The sequence below is a fragment of the Vanessa cardui genome, chromosome 6, assembly GCF_905220365.1.
Source record: "Vanessa cardui chromosome 6, ilVanCard2.1, whole genome shotgun sequence".
NCBI lineage: Eukaryota > Metazoa > Arthropoda > Insecta > Lepidoptera > Nymphalidae > Vanessa > Vanessa cardui.
Genome location: NC_061128.1, coordinates 10,374,748 through 10,388,510, shown reverse-complemented (window position 1 = coordinate 10,388,510; position 13,763 = coordinate 10,374,748). Strand labels below are relative to the sequence as shown.

The 13,763-nt window shown below is 30.7% G+C and overlaps 2 protein-coding genes across 3 annotated transcripts in view; both read right to left on the bottom strand.

Annotated features, from left to right (window-relative positions):
- The window catches only part of LOC124530530 (glutamate receptor-interacting protein 1), a 345,789-nt gene that overhangs the window by 243,499 nt on the left and 88,527 nt on the right, over positions 1-13,763 (bottom strand). The window lies entirely within an intron of this gene.
- On the bottom strand, positions 1,172-3,356 carry LOC124530492. Its single transcript, XM_047104675.1, has 2 exons — positions 1,765-3,356; positions 1,172-1,211 (listed from the first exon to the last, which is right to left on the bottom strand). Exons 1-2 carry the CDS (start codon positions 3,354-3,356, stop codon positions 1,172-1,174), a joined length of 1,632 nt encoding a protein of 543 aa, XP_046960631.1.

Genomic DNA, 13,763 nt, shown 5'->3' with positions numbered 1-13,763 from the left:
TTGGGTTGGTATTCATAGTAAGGTTTTAGTGGAGTATTTGTGAAGTTATATTTGTGTGCAAGTTTTTGATGTATGTAGTGAACTATTTGGTTGTGGCGATGGGTGTAATCTGTTTGAACTAGAGTAGGGCAAGCTCCTGTAATATGTTGTATATTTTCTGGCATTCTGTGACATTTTCGACATAAATCTGATTCTATTAATTCTTTAAGTATATATTTTTTATAATTTCTTGTATTGATAACCTGGTCTTGAATAGCAATTAGAAAGCCTTCTGTTTCGGGGAACAGGTAACCTTTTTGTAACCATTTATTTGACCCATCTAAATCAATGAAATTTTGCTCTAGATCGTGGATATGCCTACCATGTAGTTCTTTTCTTCTCCAATCTTTAATTTTTTCATTTATTTGTTCTTGGATAGTTGTAAACTCTTTATTATTATTTTTTAGGTTTAACGGTGTGAAATTATCATCAACTTCTACTATAGCTGCGTGTATCTTACTAGTATTTACTTTATTGTAGAAAAATTTTCGAATATTATGGATTTGGTTTTGCCAAAGTATTTTCAAATCAACTACCCCTCTTCCTCCTAATTGTCTTTTCAACGTTAATCTTTCTATAGCTGATTTCGGATGGTGATAATTATGTTTAGTTAGCGTGACTCTAGTTTTTATTTCTAAATTCTTAATATCTGTCTGAGACCATTTGATTATCCCGAAGGAGTAGGTTAGGACCGGAATAGCAAAAGTATTTATTGCTTTTATGAGATTTCGCGAATAAAGATGTTTTTTGCACAGCTGGTTTACTCTTTTGATGTACTCAGTAGTAAGATCTTGTTTTAATTTTGAGTGATTAATATCCTTAGATTGAAGTATACCCAAATATTTATATAAGTCCCCTTCTAACATCTCGGATATATTTATTTCCTCACTTATTTCATAATTTTTCTCAATTAATTTTCCTTTCTTTATAGTTAAAGTTTTGCATTTATCTAAGCCAAAATTCATATTTATATCTTTACTAAATTGCGCTGTAATTTTTATCATTTCTTTCATTTCTTTCACAGATTTACTAAATAGTTTTATGTCATCCATGTACATCAAATGAGAAACCGCTATGTCACGTGTTAATTGGTATCCAAATTTAGAATCTGATAGTATTCTAGATAGAGGATTTAGGGCGAGGCAAAACCACAGAGGACTGAGAGAGTCTCCCTGGAAGATGCCATTTCTAATATGAATTTCGTCACAACAGATTTGAGATGTTTTTGTTGTTAAAGTTATTGTGGTTCTCCAATTAGTCATGGCCTCCTTCAAAAATTTAATAATATTAGGATGAATCTTATATGTTTGTAAAATTTTAACTAACCATGAATGTGGGACACTATCAAAAGCTTTTTTAAAATCTATATATGTGACATACAAATTTCTATTAAATTTATTTGAATGTTTCAGTATAGTTGAATCTATAATTAATTGCTCTTTACATCCTCTGTGGTTTCGCCTGCATCCCTTTTGTTCCTCTGACATTACATTATGTGTTTCAAGGTGTGAGACTATCTTATTGGTAATGCAGGATGTGATTATTTTATATATTGTTGGTAGGCATGTTATGGGACGGTACTGTGATGGATCGTGGGTGTTTTGGTTTTTTGGTAGCATGTAGGTCAAGCCGGTTGTTATAAAATTTGGGAGTGGAGTTCTACAGTTAATTAGGTCTGAAATTATTTTTGTTAGAATATCATGTAATGACGTAAACTTTTTATACCAGAAATTATGTATTTGGTCAATTCCAGCAGCTTTCCAATTTTTCGTTTTCTTTAAAACTTCAGTTAAATCATCTAATTTTAATTCTATAAATTCCATCTGTTCCATATAACCCCACTTCTGATTCTCTTCTTCAATCCATTTTGCCTGTAAATTGTGGTCACTCCTTTTTTCCCAAATCCCTGCCCAGTAGTTTTTAAGTTCATCTTTATTTGGTATTTGTTCTTCATTGTTTGTATTATTCGAGGTACAACTATTCAATGACCTGTAAAAAGCTTTTTCATTGGTACAATATAATTTATTATCTTGTTTTCTATTAAGTGCTTTCCTGTATCTTGCAAGTCTATGTGATTTTAAAGATAGTTTCTGTTTAAGAGTGTCAATATATTCTTCTGGTTTTTTGTTTTCTCGTTCGTGGATACTGTGCAATTTGGTATTTTTAAATATTACCTCTACTTTTTTTACTACTTTTTTAGATCTATTGCCTTTTAAATATTGAGTTAACCTACCAATGTCTGCTCTAAGCTTTTTTATATCGTTTTCTAATCTATGTTCCCATGCTGGCTTATGGCTCTTTTTCTTCTGTATGTTTGAATCTTCTATATTTCCTGACTTAATTTTATAGCCAAGTTTTGTTATTATTACTAAAGCTGAACAATATATTACTGTATGTAAATGCAGTAGGTCAGAATCTAATGAAAAAAAGGTAGTTAGTATATGAGTATTGAATGTGTAAATCAGATCATGAAGTAATTTACTCTCTTTTAATCGCGGTAATTTTGGTCGGGTTTTAGGATCAGTACCTTGAAATTTAGTTAGTGCTGTTTCTAAAAGAGTTTTTAATTCTTCAATGTTTTCTTGTTGTGGGTTTTCTAAGGTTATAGATTGAGTATATTGTACTTCTGTATCGTGAACTAGGGATGTTAAATTTGTCTGTGTAGAAGCATCAGATTGTGTAATATTGGAAGTTGTAGGGGTAGTAACTATATTGTGTGTCTGAATTAACGGTTGTGATTGTAAATGGGGTGAATGCAACGATGTATCTGTTTGATTATTTAAATCCGCTTCCCTTCTTAATTGTTCAGCAATTTCTGATTTAAGATGTGCTATTTCATCTTCACTTATTAATTTATTTCTAATTATTACTCTTCTCTGATCTGCGATACGTTGTTGACTTACATTCCAATCCGGATATTGTGTTTTAAATTTGTCGAATAGCCGTTTAGGGTACATAACTTTATCAGTTTCTAATTTTGTAATATAAAGATAAGTACGCATAATAAACAAGTTTACTTCTTTGTCCCACTTCATGCGTACTCTGGGTTTACCAGCTTTGGTGGTCGCAGGTTGTGAGCTAGTGGCTCCCAGCGAAACATCCTCAGTTGGCCTGTTAAAACTAACAGCAGAATTTTGAATAGTACTAATAACGGGTAAACTATTGTCGGCTGTAGATAATTGTTCGGGGGGAACCCGCCTGCTCAGTCCCCCACCGCCAGTGGATCGCATGCTGTAACACCCAGCACTGGCTCCAGGTGTGCCCCGGCGACCCCCGGGTAGCGGCCCTCTACGTAATCTCTCTGAATGTAGCTCCATGTTTGATGGGTTACCATAGCCTTGTTTGCCGCATAAGTTTCAGATGTATGCGTGTCCGCCCCCCACGTGGTCTGGTGTTCGACTCGGACGTAAGGTTGGATTTTGGGGGGCTTATTATTATTATTATTATTATTATTATTAGCAAAGATAGAATTAGTCATGCCGACTAATGCATCGCCACTCGTGAGACCCAAGTTATACCTATTTATATTATATTCATACTTACTATTTGACATATTAGATATTAATTAATTCCAAACAAAAATATCGAATAAATTGATTCGAAATATAAGAAAATGTAGCCCAGATGTACATAACTCATAATATTCATTATGGCGTTTCCGATAGTAGTGATAGTACTTATCCATTTAAATATATTTAGTAAATTTTTATACCAATTAATCTTATTCAATAGTCCTCACTATTAAAGCGATATGGAGATATGCTTGTATATAATTTTAAGGTTATTAAAATTCTATTGTCTGTATTTTATTCAATATAATACGTTATAGCGAAATTATCTAAAGGGTTAAGAACGCTAGTTTATTGCATTTAAATTAGGTCGGGTTTTTCGCCCAGAGAATCGGAATTGCTTTTCAACTGAGAAATGCAACTAGAATTTCACGCATTCATAATTTGTACAATATATTAATTAAAGTATTTAAACATATTTTATTTTAAATGTATTTATAGTAATTCACTATGAAGTATATAAAATTATTTTTATTATATAGGAATTAAATGTAGGGACTTAATACTAATGTGTTTATAATAACAAATTATAACTCAGAACATCTTAGAAGAATCGAGGACAGCTCAGTATTGCTTAATTAGTATTAACCTACATTACGAGCCGCAACAGTCCAGTCATTAGAAAACATGAATCTTAACCAAATATTTATTACTAGCTGTAACTCGCGGCTTTGCTCGCGTAGAAAATATGAATATATTTACAAACTTAAAACGTTACATTGATATAAGAACTCTTTTTTCCAATTAAAAAGTATGTGTCCAAGTCTTTCCTCTATTTAAATCGGTTCTGTAGTTTTGGCTAAAAAGCTAAACAGACAAACAGAGTTACTTTCGTATTTATAATATTAGTATGGATTATCCCTAGCAAATAGTTTAATCATGTATATTATTTCTAATACGTTTTGCTTATTTGTTTGTCTCTAGTATGCAATAGAGGAATAAAAATAAACTTGAAATAATGTCCCAAGTATGGGGATTGAGTGAAAACAGTGGATGGTTTAAAAGTAAGCAAAACTTTAAGTGTATCTCAAAACTTCCGTACCTGAACTAACTTGCTTTAAAAGGATATTTATTTCGAAAGTGCTGTATTTTGTGTTTTCAAAAAGAAGAATTTTTCGTATTTTTCCTAGCAGTTTTAGTCTGCATATATATGTTTTTAGAATGATTTGTAAACAGTTATTATAACCTCTCATTCATTTATAAGCTTATAAAATTACAAAGTAGTTATTAATGCTAATATAGCGTTATGAAAGATATAATCTGGCTTGTATTCTAAGAACGAAAAGGTATAATTTTCGATGAGTCAGATCAAAGCCTTTGACATCTTTATTAGAAGCATAATTCGTACCCAACCGAATATTGGTTTAACTAATGCGTATTAACTAAAGTAATGGACCATCAAAGACATCGGTACCCTACATCTTAACTGCGCTCAATTGAAACGATGAGGGTCAATTGTTCGATACGCTCAAAATCTAACGTATACGTTCACGCTTTATTCGCCTCTATGACCGGGAAATAATACACACAATTGTACTTTTACATTTTACGATTTACGACGTTATTCTGTCCAAATAATCGGTCGTCATCAAAGGTTGCACAGATCGTAAAAAGGGTGTAAGCGAAAATGGTGATTATAAGGAACTATATAATGTTTATATTCGTATGTGAATAAATCCGAAATAATTCAGTGTAATTTTGTTACAAAGTTATTTAATATATTGTGTATTGAAGTCATTTGTGCGAGGATAACTTTATTATCTTTTTTACGACGGAGTTACGGAGGGGATGTTAATGCAATGATTTCGAAATTAATATTGACGTTATAAATAATAGCTTTTTTTTATTACTGTATTTGTGGGGTCTGTTGTTTTCGTTTTGATGTAAATAAAATTATTCTATCAGCATGATATTATTTAACAGTTCTTAAAAAAGTTGTTAAATAAATTTCATACGAAATAAATTGCAAACAAAGTATAACATTGTGCAGTGTACAAGTAGCCTGTAGAAAAACATAGAAAAAATAATAATTTTTATTTATTATAGAAAGGTAGACTGGGAAATAGACCACTTTATGATAACCCATAGATTGTGGCAGTTCTTTATTTAAATCGGTGTTATGTCCCTTGTACCAATAATTATACCGGCACATTGACTCTCGAGATTACACTAATCGTTGTTTAGCCGTATTACAATTATTGAACAGAATTTCCCATCTATAACAGGTAGGACACCTTTCCAACCAATTTGAATATCAATTGATTCGTAGCCAAAAGCAAATATGTTACACTCATACCAATAATATAGAAATCTTGTGATATTCACCAAGAATTAGTTATGTTAGTTATTCACAGCTGAGTCTGGATTGACTCTGAATTAAACTTGTTCAGACGTTGTTAAGTTTCACACAATTTAGCTCAGCAACTTTAGAATAAACATCAAGATCTTTATTAACCATTGCGAATAATTAATCTGTAAAATATAATTTATAATTCGAATAGTTGCTTACTTACTAATGTGCTTATTATTTAATTTTATTTGTTACATGGTAGCAAGAAAAGTTGAGTCTTGACTGGTATTTCAAAGTAAAAAAATCGGAAAAGGCGTCATAAGTTAAAAATATAACTGATAGTATTTCCAAGAAGCAAATTAGACTTTACAGGCATTTATCGGTAGTTCAAAGAAGTCGTAAAAATAAAAGCAGTATACATCGCGTCACGTGTCTCTGCTGTAGTATATACCTTTGTCCTTATTCGTCTTGTTAGAACGGTATATGTCTATCTCTATCCGTGACGTTAGGCATTTCCAAGAATGTCCAGAACAGTTTATTGCTTAAATTATTTTTAAGTCCATACAAGGGTAAGGAATAGTGGCTTAATCTCTAATTTTTACTGCAAGTATTTTGTTATTTTTGTTTATACTAGGATTCTTATATTTTGAAAAATGATCAACTCCTAAATTTTTTTTTATGTTTTATAGAACTTTGTATGAAAATGATAATATTCTAAAATACAGTAGGAATATACTTATTACTTATGTCTTTTCATTGCCCTGAATTATTTCTCGAAAAAAATCGATGATATAAAAATATTTATTGAATAAATTGCCAATATTGCAAATATATATATACAACTTAAAATTCTTATTGTATTAGTGATACACACACATACACACATACACAATATTTTAACATTCTTAGAGGCAAAGAGACTAATTATCATATTTGGTTCTTTTTTATATTACGACCAAAACTAAATCTGAATTTATTAAAAAAAATGAAATCGATTTAAATCGGCAAAGTTATCGCGAAATTAATACAATAAAATAAGCAAAATTTTAATAGAGGATTTTCGTAGTTGTATTTCGTTGAGCATATATTTGATGATGCGATGCGATTCACAGTTCAGATTTATTTTTCGCAAAATTAAAATTCATCAAAAAGCATTTCATCAAAAGCATACCAATATTTAGTTTCGATCAAAGAATCCTTCTTTTGCAAAAGAACAGATAACGTCAAAATTTTTCGAACGATTAGTGTATCATGTTAAATTTTCACCATACTTTTTGTGCATGTTACTTGATGACGTAATAACACTTTTCTCGTTACACAATGCGAAACGTGTTTTTCATAAACGTTACTCAACTCACGTTTAAACAAAATGCGTGCAAAGTTTATATCGTGCAAATATTGTCCGCTTTTATAAATTGTGGTGCACATGTGATTTATATTAATGTACGGCAAAACATCCGGAGATGAAAGGATGTGAGGACTGACAATCATAAATCCGTTTTAATGAGTAGAACTTTTGAATTCGACATGGTTCTATTTGGTTTTCTTGTCAGCTACATATTACCTCTCCCCTGAAACTATCTTTAACAGCAACATCCTATCTAATCCAATTCAATTAGCTTCGTATTCAAGATTGCAACCTTTTCAAAAAAGGCTCAGGATATTTGGAACTTAAGTCCCCATTCCCTGTTTATGGAAATTATTATTTTTTTATGAAACACGTCTCCTCAAATCAGAATAGGTACGTAAAAAAAAAAATAGAGTAACAGCCTGTAAATTTCCCACAGCTGGGCTTCCATTTTGGAACATATTCCAGCACGCTGTTCCAATGCGGGCTGTTGGAATGTACATGTGGCACAATTTTAATGAAATTAGACACATGCAGGTTTCCTCGCGATGTTTTCCTTCACCACAGATTGAGCACATACATATATATATATATATATATAGTGGCGCTTGCCTGGGTTTGATACCAAAATCATCGGTTACGATGCACGCGTTCTAACCACTGGGCCACCTCAGCTCAAAGTACGAAAATACAAAGTATTGGTTCTTGTAGGTAGAATATATGATGAGTTGGTGGTACTTACCCAGACGGGATTTCACAAAGCCCTACCATGGTGTAAGCATGAACAATTCAATGCTACTTTATCAGTGTTGAACTCACAAACTTTGTTGGATACGTAAATCTTGTACACACAGGAACAAACACGCCACGGGTTATGTTCTAACATAATAAGACTTAGTAACTTACCGCTTTCGTTTAGTCATTGAATCCGGCATGAATAATCGGAGTTACGTTTGATTCTTAACTTTTATTAAACTTTATATTAATAAAGTTCTTCATTTCGAAGTAAACTAAAATTTTCAACGCTAAAGGACTGTCTGGAGGTAAAACAAAGTTCCTAAGTCTCTGAACCATTTATTATTAATTTAGCTAACTTGATAAAGATGTTATCTTGAATTACTTATTTAAACAGTTTCAAAATTTCAATAAAATTGTAGGAGAATGTTGATATACTATTATATTTAATACAATTTTATCTTATTCGACTCGATATAAATAAATAAAAAATAATAATAATAAACAACATCACATATGTACATTACTCTGATCCTAATGTACGTAGCTAGAGTACTTGTGTTATGGAATATGGGAAGTAACGACGGTACCACAAACACCCAGACCCTAGACAACGTAGAAAACTAATAACTTTTTTCTACATCCAATCGGCCGGGCATCGAACCCAGGAACTCGGGGTGGCGTACCCATGAAAACCGGTGTACACACCACTCGGCCACGGCTGTAGTCAGTAAATATATTCGTATTTTAACAAGCAATTTAAAATACTTAGGGGTTTTGACAAGTAATTTATAAAAGCACCGCGATGGTTGGAAATTTAAAGTATTATAACTCTTGTGTCATGGAAAGCAAGTAAAGCAATTGGTGCAGCGTCTGAAAAGCGTTTGAAGCCTTTTCCATTTTATCGGATTATAAGAATAAGAAAATAGAGAGCGCGCACACTCTTAGACCGTTTTATTAACTTCAGATCCGTTTGTTAGTCTGCGTGGTTAAAATAGGTCTGAATGAAATAGAACATAGCAAAATAATATAACGTTAAACACTAATTACATTGACATAGTCAAAGTTCCTCTAAAGGACATAGGTTACGTTTCCATAATGCACATTTTTAATATGTCTGATATTGTCAAGGCAAAAAGTAAAGAAACAACTCGTTAATGTTACACTGCTTTGGAAAAGCCTCCTCCCCTTTGAGGGGATGGCTTGGAGTGGATACACTTGGCAATTTCTCATCCGCCACGTGCAGGTTTCCTCACAATGATTTTATTCACCGCCGAACACAAGATGTAATATATACACAAATTATGCACTTGCACAAAGAATCATAGAAACAAATAGACGTTTTGTAATCTATGAAACATATCGGCTTAAATATAATTTTTTAATTAAAACATATAAATTTTAAATATTTTCAAGAGTGAAAAGATCGATCGTTAATTTTGTATTCAAATTTACTCTAATTTTTTGTTCAAGTAATAATTAAGTCAGAATTACTTCAAGACTATTCATAATATTTCATAATATTCATCTACATACCGTACTTGCCTTACATGGTATTATATTATATATATGTTGATTTTAAATCAATAATTAAAATTCAAATAAAATTTAATTATAGCAATAACCTAATTATTAGAATGCGTGAATCTTAACTGATAATTGTGGATACAAAAACGCACTAGCATATAGGTAAAACGTAACAATATTTTAGTGTAGTTACGAGTAGCTTGCATTTACAATTCATATAGCAGTCTTGCGTTCTTGCAGTATCTTAGCAGTGAAGTTAAGACATACTGCATATAATATAATCTTTCATAAAGGCGGTGTAAGCTAAGCCTTCCCCTTAAATGTAATGTTTAGCCCTGCAGTGGAAAAAAATTATAGACTGTTCATTAGTAGGTAATGGAGATATTAGTAATGATTCATATTTGATACCACGAACCTGCCATTTCTACGAGATATAAAAATTGTTAGACAACCCCATCTCGATCTGTTGCTTTCCTAAAAACAGACTAAAGAGATATCAAAACCTGATAATGATGACAAAACTTAAAACAACATCCTTAAATAGAGATCATAATTAATATTTTACTTCCACTTAAAAGGAGTGAATGAAGACATTAATTACATAGCAACTTTTTGTCACTATAAAAATATACTTAAATCTAATTTAATTTTAATATGGCTTCAATCGTACATTTTTTTATTTTATTCACAATCATTACATTTGTTATATGAATTATACTTATTAACATAATAATTCATTGAATTTAGGCCATAATTACATTATAGAAATAAAAATAAAAGTAAGTTTTGTAAATATCATGATTGCGTGGAATGGTAGGAAGAACGCTAGCGGCATTGAAACCGCGCTGAAACACAATTCCGATCCTGTGGGCGTAAAATTAACCACCACAAGACTAAAAATTATAAAATTATTATGAGGGCATTATTAATAAAAAATATTTATTTATCATTTTACAATACTCACAAAATAATAGATAGTTTATTTATACCTACCTATTATTATTTATATTGTATGGGGACTCTTAAATTATTATGAAACCGCAACTACATTTTTTATAATCTACATGATTATGAAAAAAAAATACTCCTAATATCTTCTTATTTTAATTTTTTTACACTAATACGGCTTATACTAATATTTTTTTTCCATTTACAAATCTTATATTAATTACAGAAATGAGTAGAGTCATCTATAAAAGTGTTAAATTGTTACACATATACGCACGAATACTACTTACTATACAATAAAAATACGTGTAAAAACATAGTATTGGTCGTTGAATAAATTTTCCCGTGTATACGTTGATGCACCTTGTGACGCAGTCATTAAATTGCGGTTCACTTGTTAATTCGCCTTGTATGGAATCACTTCATGATTGAATAATGACGTCATCATAAGTAATTCATGTTTTCAAAATTAGTTCATTTATCGTCCGATAGGGGCGCTACACAAAAGTCATATAAATTACCCGCGGTGATAACAAGACATACTTTTCGGTGGTTGTTCGCGCTTACACTGTGATACGTTCTGTTATTTACTTATCAAACTGATCAACTGGTAAGTCAATTTAATTTCTAATTATAATTATGAAATAGTATTAAACTATTGAAACTTTATTTCATAGCGTTAAATCCAATTTAAACGATCGATCGAGTGTAATTTAATTAGGTATAATTTTTTAGACAAAGTTGTCTTATAAACAAGTTATACCAATATTAAATATTTGAATTTTTTTTTAAGTTTTAACCCCAGGACACTAACCATAACTATTTTATATCGTTTAATTACTTACATTCAACAACGCAGGTATGAAAAGAAGATTTATAAAATAAATCTTTTTTTTTCTGTAATAAATTGTCATTACAATACAAATATATAGATCTTATTAAACCATCTTATTAAAACCATATTTTCATCAACAATTAACTAATGTACAATTGCATTTGAAAAACATTTATAACATTTTAAAAGTAATAATAAAATCAAACAGAAATACGGAAAACGTAATGAATTGCTTGAACCTAGTTACCTAACCGTTTGTCGGTGTGACGAGTCCCATTGGCGATGATTCTCCTGAGATTACCTGCGAGTTCAACCCGGTTCAACCGCTCAAGCTCACTACAGAACTAAGTTTATTACATAAATAAATATTATTGTAATTGAAAAACGTATTTAAATATAATTAAAACTCAAGACTCCATTGGGACTCCACATAGATATTTAAATAGTTCTTATGCTTATAATGGCTTAACAGACTGTTTATAGCAATAGCTTATATATGTATTTTTTTATAAATATTCATATTCAAAATATTCTGTAAGTGAAATAGTGACAAATATTATTTAAACACAAGTTGTAAGGAGAGAGTTGTAGTGTCGCTTTATGTCTCTTAATAAAAATCTATTACTGGTATAAAAATCTGTAAATAAATAGGTATGTAGCTTTTTCAATTTTAATCAAAAATGTCATTTTAAAAACAATGATAAATTGAGCGCTTTAAATATCGTAAAAATTCGTTGATTTTTAGTTTAGAATTATTAATTTATTATCATAACTATTCAATCAACAGTTTTTTTTAATATATTTGAAAGTGATTTTTATATATTTTTAATTAATATGAAATTGAAAGTCTTTTAAGTACAGGCACATCAGGCGTAAATTTGATGAAAACTAAAAAAAACATAATTCGATTTTTCAAAAATCATTATTCGTAGTCAGGTCAGGTCAATTTATCTTACGCGATAATTTTGATTAAACACATCCTTTAAATAGAGTGTTGTCACCAATTGATTGTGTCCTTAATGTGATGAAATTCTGCGAAGTAATTATATATGGCAATAGCAATCGAGCTGCATGTGTATTTCCACAGCTTTTATTCTAATTTCTAGTATTAACTGGTGTAACAGCTAAAATCAACCAAAATAAAATAATGAAAAAAGTTTTTATCACCGAATAAAATATTGGACAATTTTTTCAATCAAATTTCCGATTTTCAGTATTAAAATGGAGGCTTCTTATACTATCTATCTCTCCTATATCAGAATCAGACATCTAAATTTTATTTTTTAGATCTTTACATATCGCTTAAATAACTGGAATTTTTCATCTGTATTTCACGTTGCGGGGAATGACGCAACATAGGTTGAAATAGCTATTGTTTTTTTTTAACTACACATTCGTGGTTTTTTTGGTGTAATATAATGCGTGTCCCTTGCTCCCTTCTTTAAGGTTATTAACAATTTTCTGAGACGCTTAACGTTGAGAAACGCTATTATACCGAAGAGCGAGAGTGGCACCTTTCTCATGAATAAAATATGATTGATCAAATTTTATTTGATGAAATCGTATTTATCGTTCGTCATAATTTAAATCTATCAAATCACAGAATTCAAATTGCAAGTACCTAAAACTTATACTATAATTACTTCCTAGAATTTGATAATAGATGCAATCGAATGGTAAAAAGATGCATGTTTTTTCCAAATCTGAATTGAATTGTCGGGACTTAGATATTAAATTTTTAAAATTGCAAAGGCATATTATTTAACCCAGTTGAAAAAATTACTCGTATATTAATTTAATTTAAGGAAATTTTCCTACTACTTAGTATGTTCCAAAACCTTCTCCTTAAAGGGAGCGGAGGTCTTATACCAGCAGTAGGAAATTTACTATTACAGGCTATTGTTGTTTGTTGTTGTCCGACTACAGAGCTAATGACCTTCTGTCCTCTCCTATTTGAGTAGATGGTTTTAAGCTTTTTCTACCTCTCAGCTCCCATGAAATTACTCTATAATATCCTACACAATCGAACACCATAAATTAAACAGACAAATAAAGCACATGCATATTCAGTGATGCTTGCCATTTTTGTTTATATATAGTAATGACGAGCTATATTTTAGGAAACGTGAGGCTAATGCATTTAAATCGTAACCCTAACATACAATACAAGTCAAAATAATAAAATTATTCGATCATGTAGATTACTCGCATGTATAAACATTAAGCATGTGTGTAATAGAATAGTACAAAAATTCTATATCTATGTAAAATGAATAGGACAAGAGGGATAAGACACCATAGCTCTTTAACAGATGTACCGAATTTGATTTGTTTGACAGATAACTAAAAGCCACAACTATTTTAAGATCATCATATATTTTTCTAGTTGTTGCAGATATGTGGGCAACTTCTAATGAAGTATAAGCATATGCTATTAGGATTTTTTATTTTTTTCAAGTCAGGGATTTTTTT

Coding starts and splice junctions, on each gene's coding strand:
- LOC124530492 (XM_047104675.1), bottom strand. CDS start 3,356: ATGGAGCTACATTCAGAGAGATTACGTAGAGGGCCGCTACCCGGGGGT. Junction 1,212..1,764: donor GACCAAATACATAATTTCTG/GTATAAAAAGTT, acceptor GGCATCTTCCAG/GGAGACTCTCTCAGTCCTCT.